The following is a 17,440-nucleotide window of genomic DNA, read 5'->3' as shown; positions in this document are numbered from 1 at the left end:
CTCTTGAGGTGACTAGAAGTGACATCTTGTCACCTATTTCTCAATCAGTTGAACATTTTGATAAAGATGGCACGGAAAATTTTGATCCATTGTTGCATTAGGACATGGGAGTAAAAACATACAAAAAGGATGCTTTGATGTCCTCTGATGTATTTAGCTGGTCAAAAAGTACACTAGGTCTCACAATTTAACATCAAATATATGCCCTCCCAGCTTTTTCCAACCATCCGTTCTGTATAAGTTGGTGATGCCAATATGCTAATGTCACTAACTTTTGCTTCTTGAAAGGGAGAGTTGTTATTCGTTTTATTGCTGAAAATACTGACAAGAGAAAATGGTAAATGTGGATTCTGTTTCCGGAAATATCCCTTGTTTACGTACCCCCCGTTTCTGTTTTTTTTTCTGTGCTTGAGTTAAGTTTCTTGGAATCCTGTTTCTTATTCGCCTAATTTGTTATGCACCTGGTAAGTTGTGTTGACATTGCATATCTTTGGCTGAATTTTCAACAATTGGTAAATTGTTTGTAGAAAATAGGAATGTTGGTAAAAGTTCTTTCCACAAGTTCCACAGTGGGTGCCCATTTTTTCTCAAGGAAACCAATTAAATCATGTATATTTACTAACACCAGCTTTGAGTACAGCTTACAACCCTCTTTTAACCCTGCTGAACTTTTACCAGGAATTGACAATTAAATGCCTGTAAATTTATTGTGCCACTAATTGTAAATCAATGTTACATCTTAGTCTATAAGGTTATAGGCCTACTGTTTGCATTTATTTAGATGCTGCATTTGAATAAATGATAACATTTTTATACTTTTTATGGCTAAGAGTATATAAGATATCTTGTTCTCTAGTTCATACAATATTAGTCTTTCTGGTTGTCTAAAAATAGTGTTTTTTTTTATACATCTCTATGTGCATAGTTGGGGGATGAGGATCGACATTGAAAAATCCGCATCAATAAAAATAATAATTTCTATGAATTGCTGGAATTAATGACTGGTCCCCTCCCTTGTTATTACCTACAGCTAAAATAATTAGCATGGATGAAAGAGGCCTGGCATCTCTCCCCCTTGCCAAAAATAGTGTAGTTTTCGGCCATCATTAACAAGACTTTTCTGTATGCAGAAAAAACCCTACCCCCTCTTTTGAGCTCTATTATCAGTTGATAAGAATGCTTTTAACATAGTTAAGTCGGGAACCTGTACTATACCTCCTCACGTGAGGGTATATGTTTTTGCATATTCTCACAGAAAGTGAGATGGGATGCCTTGAATTTATTGTCATAAATCAGCATTGTTTAACCAAATGGGATCATATAGGACAGCAAATACAAGAATCTTTAATTAAATACAGTTTTTGAACTCAAATTCTTGTACCTATTTGGTGTAAGCCATACTTATGCTGACAACTACTCATATCACAAAGCTGCCTTAAGCATTCTTCAGCCTTGATCACAGAATTTTTGAGATCATAAATGGTTTCCCCAGAAATTCTAATGTCCTCACATACTTCTCCCTTTTTTGTCTAAGTTTCTGTCAAATCCCTCCCCAGTCTCATCCTAAAATAGAATTTGAAGTATTAAAGACATCTTATGGGAGATGTCTAATGAGGAATAGGTAAATGTACCTGTTACACGTTTGACTCACTAATATTATTTCGTTTTATCTGGGGTGTGTGTGTGTTTAGCTGCTCAATAAAAGAGTAGGGATTAATTGGAAAATTTGAGGAAACTATAAGAAAATATCACAACAACTAAACGATTTTCTGAGGGAGGAGGCCCATGCAAATTCTAGCCCCTGGCAGTATGCATGTTTGATGCTAATATCAAGTCAACAACCCCAAGCCACCTTAGGCTCTAGTCCCGACCCTGGTTTTCAAAATTCTGATATTTTCAAACAAATTCCTTTTTAATGTATTTTCCCCTTTTTGATCTTATTTGTCCTCATATGTACAAGTGAAATTTATTCATTTTATTCAAGGTGAAATTGATCGGTGTCTAAAAAAAGTGCAAGAAGGTGTAGAGACATTTGAGGATATTTGGCAAAAAGTGCATAATGCTACAAACACTAATCAGAAGGAGAAATATGAGGCAGATCTCAAGAAGGAAATCAAGAAATTACAGCGATTGCGTGATCAGATCAAATCATGGATTGCATCAGCAGAGATTAAGGATAAGAGTATATTGTTGGACAACAGAAAACTCATTGAAACAGTAGGTGTTGAAAATACCTTTTTCCCCTCCTTCCCCCTAGGAAGGGGCATTTATAGCCAAGATCCCTGGAGATCATTTTAACCCCTATCCCCTAGAGTAAACATAGTTCTTAACCATATTTATATCTCTGGACTTGCTTACACTCATGCATCATATAAACTAAACTGATTCTATTTCTTCTTTCTAGCAAGTTTTTTCTTCAAGATCTTGGCATTTTGGCCTCACCTTGGTTTATTTACATATTTTGTATTGCATTCATTGAATTTTTTTTTGAAATTTGGCAAATGCGCCAGAATTTTTGTGTTAAGCAGGGCATAAAATAAAACTACCCTGATGATTTTTTCACAAGCATAGGACATAATAGGATCACAGTTAGGGGCTTATCTGCACAAAGAGATAAACGGAATTTCCCTAATGGAAGGTTTGTAAAGTTGAAGCAAGAAAATTGTTTTCTTTCATGTCCCCGTGAAATTGAGCCCTGGTCTTAAGAGGATTCTTAAACATCATTTTGTGAGCTTCAACGTTGGCTGATTGTCAAAGGCAAAGGGTTTATTAGTGAATTCTCCCATGGGACTGCTTATCATTGGAACCTATTGATTTGATAATGAAATTTGTGATTTGATTATGAAATTTGATTGAAAAGACAGTGGAATTGGGTCTGCAAAGTTTTCAATTAAAGCAGGTTGTGCCACAGAAAGTTTGAAGAACTATCAAATTGACCAAATGACATTTCTTTTGAGGTGATTTTTGGTTATTTCCTAACAGCTATACTAGAACCTTTTTAGAGACAACCCTTTCCTGAATTTTAAAAAGAAAATTCTGCTCCATTTGATCGAAAAAAACAAAATTTTCATTTCCTAATGATATAAATTTCTAATATAATATAAATTTCTAATGATATAAATTTCTAATATAAACTTATATCATGCTGCACACATGATGAAGAGTTAGTCACAATCAGTGCAATTTCTGACCAGCGGGATACTCGAGGGATACTACAAAAATTGTTTCCATCAAAATTAATGCTATAAAATTCTTTATGGTGCATACTATCACAAATAATACTATACTCCAATTTTTTCACCTGCAGTGCAAGCCCTCTTAGAGCCTTGATCAGCCTTTTACTGGAAATTTGAAGATGAATGGAGCACCAATTGCATTATTTTATATCTACCATCTATTTATAATTATTGCTGATCATTTTTGTCGCGGAATTATTACATCCTGCCATTGAAGTTGAATTGTCAGAAACCAGTCTAGTGGGGATTGTATTGGTCTTAAAGATTTCTGGTGTTTTTTTTAGCTTTGAAAATGCAAAAATAGCTGTTAAAGTTTATCAGTCCATGAGGTTATGGACATCAACTTTATCAAACGTCTACTCTTCCAACAATCCCTTGTAAAAAGTGGCTCTGTCAACTAGGTCTACACAAATAGACCTTGTTAGCCTGTTATGCATATAGAATTAGCAGTAAAAACGCTTTGTCCTGTTTTATGGAGATTTCAAATAGAATTCCACTGTATCATTTTCGCCAATTCCTCCTATCTCTCGTCCCAGGCAAAACAAAGGATTCACGACAAAAACTTATCACCCTGTTTCATGGAGATTTCAAGTAGAATTCCATTGTGTTATTTTCGCCACTTCCTCCTTTTGTCCGTCACTGGCAAAACAAAGAATTCACGATAAAACATATCGGTCTGCTGCATGGAAATTTCAAACATAATTCCATTGTGTTATTTTCGCCACTTCCTCCTATTGTTCGTCCCAGGCAAAAAAAAGAATTGAGGATAAAAACATATCGTCCTGTTTCAGGAAATTTCAAGCTGAATTCCATTGTGTTATTTTCGCCAATTTCTCCTATTGTTCGTCCCAGGTAAAACAAAGAATTCACGATAAAACATATCGGTCTGCTGCATGGAAATTTCAAACATAATTCCATTGTGTTATTTTCGCCACTTCCTCCTTTTGTCCGTCACTGGCAAAACAAAGAATTCACGATAAAACATATCGGTCTGCTGCATGGAAATTTCAAACATAATTCCATTGTGTTATTTTCGCCACTTCCTCCTTTTGTCCGTCACTGGCAAAACAAAGAATTCACGATAAAACATATCGGTCTGCTGCATGGAAATTTCAAACATAATTCCATTGTGTTATTTTCGCCACTTCCTCCTATTGTCCGTCACTGGCAAAAAAAAGAATTCACGATAAAACATATCGGTCTGCTGCATGGAAATTTCAAACATAATTCCATTGTGTTATTTTCGCCACTTCCTCCTATTGTTCGTCCCAGGCAAAAAAAAGAATTGAGGATAAAAACATATCGTCCTGTTTCAGGAAATTTCAAGCTGAATTCCATTGTGTTATTTTCGCCAATTTCTCCTATTGTTCGTCCCAGGTAAAACAAAGAATTCACGATAAAACATATCGGTCTGCTGCATGGAAATTTCAAACATAATTCCATTGTGTTATTTTCGCCACTTCCTCCTTTTGTCCGTCACTGGCAAAACAAAGAATTCACGATAAAACATATCGGTCTGCTGCATGGAAATTTCAAACATAATTCCATTGTGTTATTTTCGCCACTTCCTCCTATTGTTCGTCCCAGGCAAAAAAAAGAATTGAGGATAAAAACATATCGTCCTGTTTCTGGAAATTTCAAGCTGAATTCCATTGTGTTATTTTCGCCAATTTCTCCTATTGTTCGTCCCAGGTAAAACAAAGAATTCACGATAAAACATATCGGTCTGCTGCATGGAAATTTCAAACATAATTCCATTGTGTTATTTTCGCCACTTCCTCCTTTTGTACGTCACTGGCAAAACAAAGAATTCACGATAAAACATATCGGTCTGCTGCATGGAAATTTCAAACATAATTCCATTGTGTCATTTTTGCCAATTCCTCCTATTATTCGTCCCAGGCAAAACAAAGAATTCATGATAAAAACATATCGCTCTGCTTCATGGAAATATCAAGCTGAATTCCATTGTGTTATTTTCGCCACTTACTCCTAATTTTCGTCCGAGGCAAAAAAATGAATTGAGGATAAAAACATATCGTCCTGTTTCAGGAAATTTCAAGCTGAATTCCATTGTGTTATTTTCGCCAATTTCTCCTATTGTTCGTCCCAGGAAAAACAAAGAATTCACGATAAAACATATCGGTCTGCTGCATGGAAATTTCAAACATAATTCCATTGTGTTATTTTCGCCACTTCCTCCTATTGTACGTCACTGGCAAAACAAAGAATTCACGATAAAACATATCGGTCTGCTGCATGGAAATTTCAAACATAATTCCATTGTGTTATTTTCGCCACTTCCTCCTTTTGTCCGTCACTGGCAAAACAAAGAATTCACGATAAAACATATCGGTCTGCTGCATGGAAATTTCAAACATAATTCCATTGTGTTATTTTCGCCACTTCCTCCTATTGTTCGTCACAGGCAAAAAAATGAATTGAGGATAAAAACATATCGTCCTGTTTCAGGAAATTTCAAGCTGAATTCCATTGTGTTATTTTCGCCAATTTCTCCTATTGTTCGTCCCAGGTAAAACAAAGAATTCACGATAAAACATATCGGTCTGCTGCATGGAAATTTCAAACATAATTCCATTGTGTTATTTTCGCCACTTCCTCCTTTTGTCCGTCACTGGAAAAACAAAGAATTCACGATAAAACATATAGGTCTGCTGCATGGAAATTTCAAACATAATTCCATTGTGTTATTTTCGCCACTTCCTCCTTTTGTCCGTCACTGGAAAAACAAAGAATTCACGATAAAACATATCGGTCTGCTGCATGGAAATTTCAAACATAATTCCATTGTGTTATTTTCGCCACTTCCTCCTTTTGTCCGTCACTGGCAAAACAAAGAATTCACGATAAAACATATCGGTCTGCTGCATGGAAATTTCAATCATAATTCCATTGTGTTATTTTCGCCACTTCCTCCTTTTGTCCGTCACTGGCAAAACAAAGAATTCACGATAAAACATATCGGTCTGCTGCATGGAAATTTCAAACATAATTCCATTGTGTTATTTTCGCCACTTCCTCCTTTTGTCCGTCACTGGCAAAACAAAGAATTCACGATAAAACATATCGGTCTGCTGCATGGAAATTTCAAACATAATTCCATTGTGTTATTTTCGCCACTTCCTCCTTTTGTCCGTCACTGGCAAAACAAAGAATTCACGATAAAACATATCGGTCTGCTGCATGGAAATTTCAAACATAATTCCATTGTGTTATTTTCGCCACTTCCTCCTTTTGTACGTCACTGGCAAAACAAAGAATTCACGATAAAACATATCGGTCTGCTGCATGGAAATTTCAAACATAATTCCATTGTGTTATTTTCGCCACTTCCTCCTATTGTTCGTCCCAGGCAAAAAAAAGAATTGAGGATAAAAACATATCGTCCTGTTTCAGGAAATTTCAAGCTGAATTCCATTGTGTTATTTTCGCCAATTTCTCCTATTGTTCGTCCCAGGTAAAACAAATAATTCACGATAAAACATATCGGTCTGCTGCATGGAAATTTCAAACATAATTCCATTGTGTTATTTTCGCCACTTCCTCCTTTTGTCCGTCACTGGAAAAACAAAGAATTCACGATAAAACATATCGGTCTGCTGCATGGAAATTTCAAACATAATTCCATTGTGTTATTTTCGCCACTTCCTCCTTTTGTCCGTCACTGGCAAAACAAAGAATTCACGATAAAACATATCGGTCTGCTGCATGGAAATTTCAAACATAATTCCATTGTGTTATTTTCGCCACTTCCTCCTATTGTCCGTCACTGGCAAAACAAAGAATTCACGATAAAACATATCGGTCTGCTGCATGGAAATTTCAAACATAATTCCATTGTGTTATTTTCGCCACTTCCTCCTTTTGTCCGTCACTGGCAAAACAAAGAATTCACGATAAAACATATCGGTCTGCTGCATGGAAATTTCAAACATAATTCTATTGTGTTATTTTCGCCACTTCCTCCTATTGTTCGTCCCAGGCAAAAAAAAGAATTGAGGATAAAAACATATCGTCCTGTTTCAGGAAATTTCAAGCTGAATTCCATTGTGTTATTTTCGCCAATTTCTCCTATTGTTCGTCCCAGGTAAAACAAAGAATTCACGATAAAACATATCGGTCTGCTGCATGGAAATTTCAAACATAATTCCATTGTGTTATTTTCGCCACTTCCTCCTTTTGTCCGTCACTGGCAAAACAAAGAATTCACGATAAAACATATCGGTCTGCTGCATGGAAATTTCAAACATAATTCCATTGTGTTATTTTCGCCACTTCCTCCTATTGTTCGTCCCAGGCAAAAAAAAGAATTGAGGATAAAAACATATCGTCCTGTTTCAGGAAATTTCAAGCTGAATTCCATTGTGTTATTTTCGCCAATTTCTCCTATTGTTCGTCCCAGGTAAAACAAAGAATTCACGATAAAACATATCGGTCTGCTGCATGGAAATTTCAAACATAATTCCATTGTGTTATTTTCGCCACTTCCTCCTTTGTCCGTCATAAAACAAGAATTCCGATAAAACATATCGGTCTGCTGCATGGAAAACATATTCCATTGTGTTATTTTCGCCACTTCCTCCTTTGTCCGTCACTGGCAAAACAAAGAATTCACGATAAAACATATCGGTCTGCTGCATGGAAATTTCAAACATAATTCCATTGTGTTATTTTCGCCACTTCCTCCTTTTGTCCGTCACTGGCAAAACAAAGAATTCACGATAAAACATATCGGTCTGCTGCATGGAAATTTCAAACATAATTCCATTGTGTTATTTTCGCCACTTCCTCCTATTGTTCGTCCCAGGCAAAAAAAAGAATTGAGGATAAAAACATATCGTCCTGTTTCAGGAAATTTCAAGCTGAATTCCATTGTGTTATTTTCGCCAATTTCTCCTATTGTTCGTCCCAGGAAAAACAAAGAATTCACGATAAAACATATCGGTCTGCTGCATGGAAATTTCAAACATAATTCCATTGTGTTATTTTCGCCACTTCCTCCTTTTGTCCGTCACTGGCAAAACAAAGAATTCACGATAAAACATATCGGTCTGCTGCATGGAAATTTCAAACATAATTCCATTGTGTTATTTTCGCCACTTCCTCCTATTGTTCGTCCCAGGCAAAAAAAGAATTGAGGATAAAAACATATCGTCCTGTTTCAGGAAATTTCAAGCTGAATTCCATTGTGTTATTTTCGCCAATTTCTCCTATTGTTCGTCCCAGGTAAAACAAAGAATTCACGATAAAACATATCGGTCTGCTGCATGGAAATTTCAAACATAATTCCATTGTGTTATTTTCGCCACTTCCTCCTTTTGTCCGTCACTGGCAAAACAAAGAATTCACGATTAAACATATCGGTCTGCTGCATGGAAATTTCAAACATAATTCCATTGTGTTATTTTCGCCACTTCCTCCTATTGTTCGTCCCAGGCAAAAAAAAGAATTGAGGATAAAAACATATCGTCCTGTTTCAGGAAATTTCAAGCTGAATTCCATTGTGTTATTTTCGCCAATTTCTCCTATTGTTCGTCCCAGGTAAAACAAAGAATTCACGATAAAACATATCGGTCTGCTGCATGGAAATTTCAAACATAATTCAATTGTGTTATTTTCGCCACTTCCTCCTATTGTCCGTCACTGGCAAAACAAAGAATTCACGATAAAACATATCGGTCTGCTGCATGGAAATTTCAAACATAATTCCATTGTGTTATTTTCGCCACTTCCTCCTTTTGTCCGTCACTGGCAAAACAAAGAATTCACGATAAAACATATCGGTCTGCTGCATGGAAATTTCAAACATAATTCCATTGTGTTATTTTCGCCACTTCCTCCTATTGTACGTCACAGGCAAAAAAAAGAATTCACGATAAAACATATCGGTCTGCTGCATGGAAATTTCAAACATAATTCCATTGTGTTATTTTCGCCACTTCCTCCTATTGTCCGTCACTGGCAAAACAAAGAATTCACGATAAAACATATCGGTCTGCTGCATGGAAATTTCAAACATAATTCCATTGTGTTATTTTCGCCACTTCCTCCTTTTGTCCGTCACTGGCAAAACAAAGAATTCACGATAAAACATATCGGTCTGCTGCATGTAAATTTCAAACATAATTCCATTGTGTTATTTTCGCCACTTCCTCCTTTTGTCCGTCACTGGCAAAACAAAGAATTCACGATAAAACATATCGGTCTGCTGCATGGAAATTTCAAACATAATTCCATTGTGTTATTTTCGCCACTTCCTCCTATTGTTCGTCCCAGGCAAAAAAAAGAATTGAGGATAAAAACATATCGTCCTGTTTCAGGAAATTTCAAGCTGAATTCCATTGTGTTATTTTCGCCAATTTCTCCTATTGTTCGTCCCAGGTAAAACAAAGAATTCACGATAAAACATATCGGTCTGCTGCATGGAAATTTCAAACATAATTCCATTGTGTTATTTTCGCCACTTCCTCCTTTTGTCCGTCACTGGCAAAACAAAGAATTCACGATAAAACATATCGGTCTGCTGCATGGAAATTTCAAACATAATTCCATTGTGTTATTTTCGCCACTTCCTCCTATTGTTCGTCCCAGGCAAAAAAAAGAATTGAGGATAAAAACATATCGTCCTGTTTCAGGAAATTTCAAGCTGAATTCCATTGTGTTATTTTCGCCAATCTCTCCTATTGTTCGTCCCAGGTAAAACAAAGAATTCACGATAAAACATATCGGTCTGCTGCATGGAAATTTCAAACATAATTCCATTGTGTTATTTTCGCCACTTCCTCCTTGTGTCCGTCACTGGCAAAACAAAGAATTCACGATTAAACATATCGGTCTGCTGCATGGAAATTTCAAACATAATTCCATTGTGTTATTTTCGCCACTTCCTCCTTTTGTCCGTCACTGGCAAAACAAAGAATTCACGATAAAACATATCGGTCTGCTGCATGGAAATTTCAAACATAATTCCATTGTGTTATTTTCGCCACTTCCTCCTATTGTTCGTCCCAGGCAAAAAAAGAATTGAGGATAAAAACATATCGTCCTGTTTCAGGAAATTTCAAGCTGAATTCCATTGTGTTATTTTCGCCAATTTCTCCTATTGTTCGTCCCAGGTAAAACAAAGAATTCACGATAAAACATATCGGTCTGCTGCATGGAAATTTCAAACATAATTCCATTGTGTTATTTTCGCCACTTCCTCCTTTTGTCCGTCACTGGCAAAACAAAGAATTCACGATAAAACATATCGGTCTGCTCCATGGAAATATCAAACATAATACCATAGTGTTATTTTCGCCACTTCCTCCTTTTGTCCGTCACTGGCAAAACAAAGAATTCACGATAAAACATATCGGTCTGCTGCATGGAAATTTCAAACATAATTCCATTGTGTTATTTTCGCCACTTCCTCCTTTTGTCCGTCACTGGCAAAACAAAGAATTCACGATAAAACATATCGGTCTGCTGCATGGAAATTTCAAACATAATTCCATTGTGTTATTTTCGCCACTTCCTCCTATTGTTCGTCCCAGGCAAAAAAAAGAATTGAGGATAAAAACAGATCGTCCTGTGTCAGGAAATTTCAAGCTGAATTCCATTGTGTTATTTTCGCCAATTTCTCCTATTGTTCGTCCCAGGTAAAACAAAGAATTCACGATAAAACATATCGGTCTGCTGCATGGAAATTTCAAACATAATTCCATTGTGTTATTTTCGCCACTTCCTCCTTTTGTCCGTCACTGGCAAAACAAAGAATTCACGATAAAACATATCGGTCTGCTGCATGGAAATTTCAAACATAATTCCATTGTGTTATTTTCGCCACTTCCTCCTTTTGTCCGTCACTGGCAAAACAAAGAATTCACGATAAAACATATCGGTCTGCTGCATGGAAATTTCAAACATAATTCTATTGTGTTATTTTCGCCACTTCCTCCTATTGTACGTCACAGGCAAAAAAAAGAATTGAGGATAAAAACATAACGTCCTGTTTCAGGAAATTTCAAGCTGAATTCCATTGTGTTATTTTCGCCAATTTCTCCTATTGTTCGTCCCAGGTAAAACAAAGAATTCACGATAAAACATATCGGTCTGCTGCATGGAAATTTCAAACATAATTCCATTGTGTTATTTTCGCCACTTCCTCCTTTTGTCCGTCACTGGCAAAACAAAGAATTCACGAAAAAACATATCGGTCTGATGCATGGAAATTTCAAACATAATTCCATTGTGTTATTTTCGCCACTTCCTCCTAATGTTCGTCCCAGGCAAAAAAAAGAATTGAGGATAAAAACATATCGTCCTGTTTCAGGAAATTTCAAGCTGAATTCCATTGTGTTATTTTCGCCAATTTCTCCTATTGTTCGTCCCAGGTAAAACAAAGAATTCACGATAAAACATATCGGTCTGCTGCATGGAAATTTCAAACATAATTCCATTGTGTTATTTTCGCCACTTCCTCCTTTTGTCCGTCACTGGCAAAACAAAGAATTCACGATAAAACATATCGGTCTGCTGCATGGAAATTTCAAACATAATTCCATTGTGTCATTTTTGCCAATTCCTCCTATTATTCGTCCCAGGCAAAACAAAGAATTCATGATAAAAACATATCGCTCTGCTTCATGGAAATATCAAGCTGAATTCCATTGTGTTATTTTCGCCACTTCCTCCTATTGTTCGTCCCAGGCAAAAAAAAGAATTGAGTATAAAAACATATCGTCCTGTTTCAGGAAATTTCAAGCTGAATTCCATTGTGTTATTTTCGCCACTTCCTCCTATTGTTCGTCCCAGGCAAAAAAAAGAATTGAGGATAAAAACAAATCGTCCTGTTTCAGGAAATTTCAAGCTGAATTCCATTGTGTTATTTTCGCCAATTTCTCCTATTGTTCGTCCCAGGTAAAACAAAGAATTCACGATAAAACATATCGGTCTGCTGCATGGAAATTTCAAACATAATTCCATTGTGTCATTTTTGCCAATTCCTCCTATTATTCGTCCCAGGCAAAACAAAGAATTCATGATAAAAACATATCGCTCTGCTTCATGGAAATATCAAGCTGAATTCCATTGTGTTATTTTCGCCACTTCCTCCTATTGTTCGTCCCAGGCAAAACAAAGAATTCATGATAAAAACATATCGCTCTGCTTCATGGAAATATCAAGCTGAATTCCATTGTGTTATTTTCGCCACTTCCTCCTATTGTACGTCCCAGGCAAAAAAAAGAATTGAGGATAAAAACATATCGTCCTGATTCATGAAATTTCAAGCTGAATTCCATTGTGTTATTTTCGCCACTTCCTCCTATTGTTCGTCCCAGGCAAAAAAAAGAATTGAGGATAAAAACATATCGTCCTGTTTCAGGAAATATCAAGCTGAATTCCATTGTGTTATTTTCGCCAATTTCTCCTATTGTTCGTCCCAGGTAAAACAAAGAATTCAAGATAAAACATATCGGTCTGCTGCATGGAAATTTCAAACATAATTCCATTGTGTCATTTTTGCCAATTCCTCCTATTATTCGTCCCAGGCAAAACAAAGAATTCATGATAAAAACATATCGCTCTGCTTCATGGAAATATCAAGCTGAATTCCATTGTGTTATTTTCGCCACTTCCTCCTATTGTTCGTCCCAGGCAAAAAAAAGAATTGAGGATAAAAACATATCGTCCTGTTTCAGGAAATTTCAAGCTTAATTCCATTGTGTTATTTTCGCCACTTCCTCCTATTGTTCGTCCCAGGCAAAAAAAAGAATTGAGGATAAAAACATATCGTCCTGTTTCAGGAAATATCAAGCTGAATTCCATTGTGTTATTTTCGCCACTTCCTCCTATTGTTCGTCCCAGGCAAAAAAAAGAATTGAGGATAAAAACATATCGTCCTGTTTCAGGAAATTTCAAGCTGAATTCCATTGTGTTATTTTCGCCACTTCCTCCTATTGTTCGTCCCAGGCAAAACAAAGAATTGAGGATAAAAACTTATCGTCCTGTTTCAGGAAATTTCAAGCTGAATTCCATTGTGTTATTTTCGCCACTTCCTCCTATTGTTCGTCCCAGGCAAAAAAAATAATTGAGGATAAAAACATATCGTCCTGTTTCAGGAAATATCAAGCTGAATTCCATTGTGTTATTTTCGCCACTTCCTCCTATTGTTCGTCCCAGTCAAAAAAAAGAATTGAGGATAAAAACATATCGTACTGTTTCAGTAAATATCAAGCTGAATTCCATTGTGTTATTTTCGCCACTTACTCCTATTGTTCGTCCCAGGTAAAACAAAGAATTAACAATAAAAACATATCGTCCTGTTTCATGGAAATTTCAAGCTGAATTCCATTTTGTTATTTTCGTCAATTCCTCATATTGTTCGTCCCAGGCAAAACAAAGAATTCACGATAAAAACATATTGTCCTGTTTTATGGAGACTTCAAGTAAATATCCATCTTGACTATTTTGACAGTTCGTCCTTTTGTTCGTCTTAACAAAACAAAGAATTCGCAATAAAAAACACAACGTTCTATTTCATGGATTCGCAATAAAAAAAAAACACAACGTTCTAGTTCATGGGGTTTTCAAGTAAATTCTATTGTGTCCGTCTCGCCAATTCGTCCTTGTGTTCATCCCAGACAAAAAGAGAAGATTCCCTCGAGAATATAGCTTAAGCCAGACCGTGGTCATCTATTGTATGTCAAGCTGCCAATAATGAAACAAATAAGATCGTTCTGTTAGATCGTCCTCTTATTGAGCTGGAATAATAGTCTAGCATAGTCACCTCAACTTTACCCTATTTCACTTTGGTTATATGTGCCTGGCAGGAAGATGAAAAGCAAGAATTCCCCCATAAAATTCTTTGAATTTGAAAGAGGTCTCATCTGGAGTCCAGGTGCTGGTTTTTATAAGAAATTTGATCCTTGAACCAAATAGTATGGAATCAAGTGATTCCATATCAAGTGATTATCAAGTGATTATATTTTGTGGTTAGTGGTTAGTGATATCAACTGATCCATTAAACTTTTTCTAGTGGTTAGTGATATCAACTGATCCATTAAACTTTTTCTAGTGGTTAGTGATGTCAACTGATCCATTAAACTTTTTCTAGTGGTTAGTGATATCAACTGATCCATTAAACTTTTTCTAGTGGTTAGTGATGTCAACTGATCCATTAAACTTTTTCTAGTGGTTAGTGATATCAACTGTTCCATTAAACTTTTTCTAGTGGTTAGTGATATCAACTGATCCATTAAACTTTTTCTAGTGGTTAGTGATATCAACTTATCCATTAAACTTTTTCTAGTGGTTAGTGATATCAACTGATCCATTAAACTTTTTCTAGTGGTTAGTGATATCAACTGATCCATTAAACTTTTTCTAGTGGTTAGTGATATCAACTGATCCATTAAACTTTTTCTAGTGGTTAGTGATATCAACTGATCCATTAAACTTTTTCTAGTGGTTAGTGATATCAACTGATCCATTAAACTTTTTCTAGTGGTTAGTGATATCAACTGATCCATTAAACTTTTTCTAGTGGTTAGTGATATCAACTGATCCATTAAACTTTTTCTAGTGGTTAGTGATGTCAACTGATCCATTAAACTTTTTCTAGTGGTTAGTGATGTCAACTGATCCATTAAACTTTTCTAGTGGTTAGTGATATCAACTGTTCCATTAAACTTTTTCTAGTGGTTAGTGATATCAACTGATCCATTAAACTTTTTCTAGTGGTTAGTGATATCAACTGATCCATTAAACTTTTTCTAGTGGTTAGTGATATCAACTGATCCATTAAACTTTTTCTAGTGGTTAGTGATGTCAACTGATCCATTAAACTTTTTCTAGTGGTTAGTGATGTCAACTGATCCATCAAACTTGTTTTAGTGGTTAGTGATATCAACTGATCCATTAAACTTTTTCTAGTGGTTAGTGATATCAACTGATCCATTAAACTTTTTCTAGTGGTTAGTGATATCAACTGATCCATTAAACTTTTTCTAGTGGTTAGTGATATCAACTGATCCATTAAACTTTTTCTAGTGGTTAGTGATATCAACTGATCCATTAAACTTTTTCTAGTGGTTAGTGATGTCAACTGATCCATTAAACTTTTTCTAGTGGTTAGTGATGTCAACTGATCCATTAAACTTTTTCTAGTGGTTAGTGATATCAACTGTTCCATTAAACTTTTTCTAGTGGTTAGTGATATCAACTGATCCATTAAACTTTTTCTAGTGGTTAGTGATATCAACTGATCCATTAAACTTTTTCTAGTGGTTAGTGATATCAACTGATCCATTAAACTTTTTCTAGTGGTTAGTGATGTCAACTGATCCATTAAACTTTTTCTAGTGGTTAGTGATGTCAACTGATCCATCAAACTTGTTTTAGTGGTTAGTGATATCAACTGATCCATTAAACTTTTTCTAGTGGTTAGTGATATCAACTGATCCATTAAACTTTTTCTAGTGGTTAGTGATATCAACTGATCCATTAAACTTTTTCTAGTGGTTAGTGATATCAACTGATCCATTAAACTTTTTCTAGTGGTTAGTGATATCAACTGATCCATTAAACTTTTTCATTCCAAGACCACCTCATACTGCAAGTTTTTGTTAAATGTTTGCTTCGAGTGCATTTGAAATTGCGTTAAGTGTTATTTTCACAACCATTTTAATAAGTTTCGGTAAAAAATTCATAAAAATTTTTGGTTTCTAGAAGGTTGATTTTCAGGAAGCCAACTCTCTTTTAGGTATAATTCCCGAAAATTCTGGTATAGTGGAAAAATTGTGTGGCATAGTAAGAAAGGGACAAAAACAGGCTAACACACAAGTTGTTTCTAGTTTATTGTAGTTAAAATATATGGGGCTTAATTCTATTGCAGATGCCCCTTTAAAGAAAGTCAAAGGGCTTGGGAGCCACGCAGCTTCTCCCAAGAAACAAAGTAAAAACTTTCTTTTGTCGTTTATATTTCGTCCAATGCTTTTATCACTGTTGAAGATAGCAAATGATTTGATAATTCTTATCTAATTTGTGTATGCTATAAGCGAATAAGGTCCGCAATTTTGTTTGTGAAACACATTTTTCTTTTTTTGAATATTTTGCAAACCTTTTTTTTTTAGTAAATTTGAAAGTCTGATATTATTGTCTGTGAGTGGTTAGCTTTTTCAATAAAAAACGATCTTTTGTTGTCTACCTTCAATTAGGGACAAGTTGTTTTTTATTAGTTTTTTATTATTTTTATTTTATTATCTTTCTTGTTAACAGGAAAATGAAGATAGTTTAGTTACAGTGCTGCTCTTTTCTCATTTAAAAAGAGTGACTTATCGTCCCCAAATGACTTTGATTACCATTTTTAAGAACAGTTTACTGTGTTGTTTATTTTTGTTACTAATTTTTTTTATTGAAGAGGGAACTGAAGGCAGCATAGATAGTGTTTTATTATTTTTTTATTTTATGATTTATTTTATAATTTATATTATTTTATAATATTATTATTTTTTCGAAGTCATTTTATTTAATATGGAACCCCATTAGGTGTAATTTAAAGTACCGTATGTATATTTATTTTGTTTGAATTATTGTTTTTTTTGCACGATTTTGATTTTTTTTAAACTTTATTCGTGATTAATAAAGGTTTAGTCAATGAATTTTCAGGGGTTGGACATGTGTTATATCAATTGAGAGTCTGTGGATTTACAGACCACAGAGGCGCAACTGGGGTTTCTTCTTCTTTTTATTCTCAAAATGCTACTACCACTAACAGCTCATCACAGCACCAAGCCACCTGAGGCCAATACTGCTGTGGATACATCATTACTAGCTAAACCTCTCAAAGTCCTCCCCCTATATAAACTTTTGGGAATTGTGCCGTTTATTGAATTCCTTTATTGTAAATTCCTTCCGCCACAGCAGAAGACTACCTGCTTTCCTTTAGACCTAGACAGTTGGCCGAAAAGGATCATCGTTAATAATCTGTTATTCTTCATTCACAGGACCTGCCTTAACCATTTCAACCTTTTTCTCATTATAGCCCTAGAAAGCGGGATTGAACCATACTTTTCCTATAACCTACTGTTTGAAATATGGTCAGTCAGCCAGGTACCCAGAACAATCCGTAGGCAATTTCTATGAAAAACATCTATCAAATCTTTATCCGTTTTTCGGAGTACATATGCATCAGAGCCATA

General features: G+C 35.5%; 1 protein-coding gene across 2 annotated transcripts in view; it reads left to right on the top strand.

The window, feature by feature from the left end:
• Positions 1–17,440, top strand: part of Not3 (CCR4-associated factor Not3) — a 106,578-nt gene that overhangs the window by 13,789 nt on the left and 75,349 nt on the right. For both annotated transcript variants that reach the window (XM_089105946.1, XM_089105945.1), the window contains exon 2: positions 1,985–2,217. In XM_089105946.1, coding sequence (XP_088962072.1) covers positions 1,985–2,217 — 233 coding nt within the window. The remainder of the gene's footprint in view (positions 1–1,984; positions 2,218–17,440) is intronic.

The sequence above is a fragment of the Artemia sp. Qi Xiang Cuo genome, chromosome 20 (assembly GCF_049724085.1).
Source record: "Artemia sp. Qi Xiang Cuo chromosome 20, ASM4972408v1, whole genome shotgun sequence".
NCBI classification, from domain to species: domain Eukaryota; kingdom Metazoa; phylum Arthropoda; class Branchiopoda; order Anostraca; family Artemiidae; genus Artemia; species Artemia sp. Qi Xiang Cuo.
This window is presented reverse-complemented; position numbering and strand designations above follow the sequence as displayed.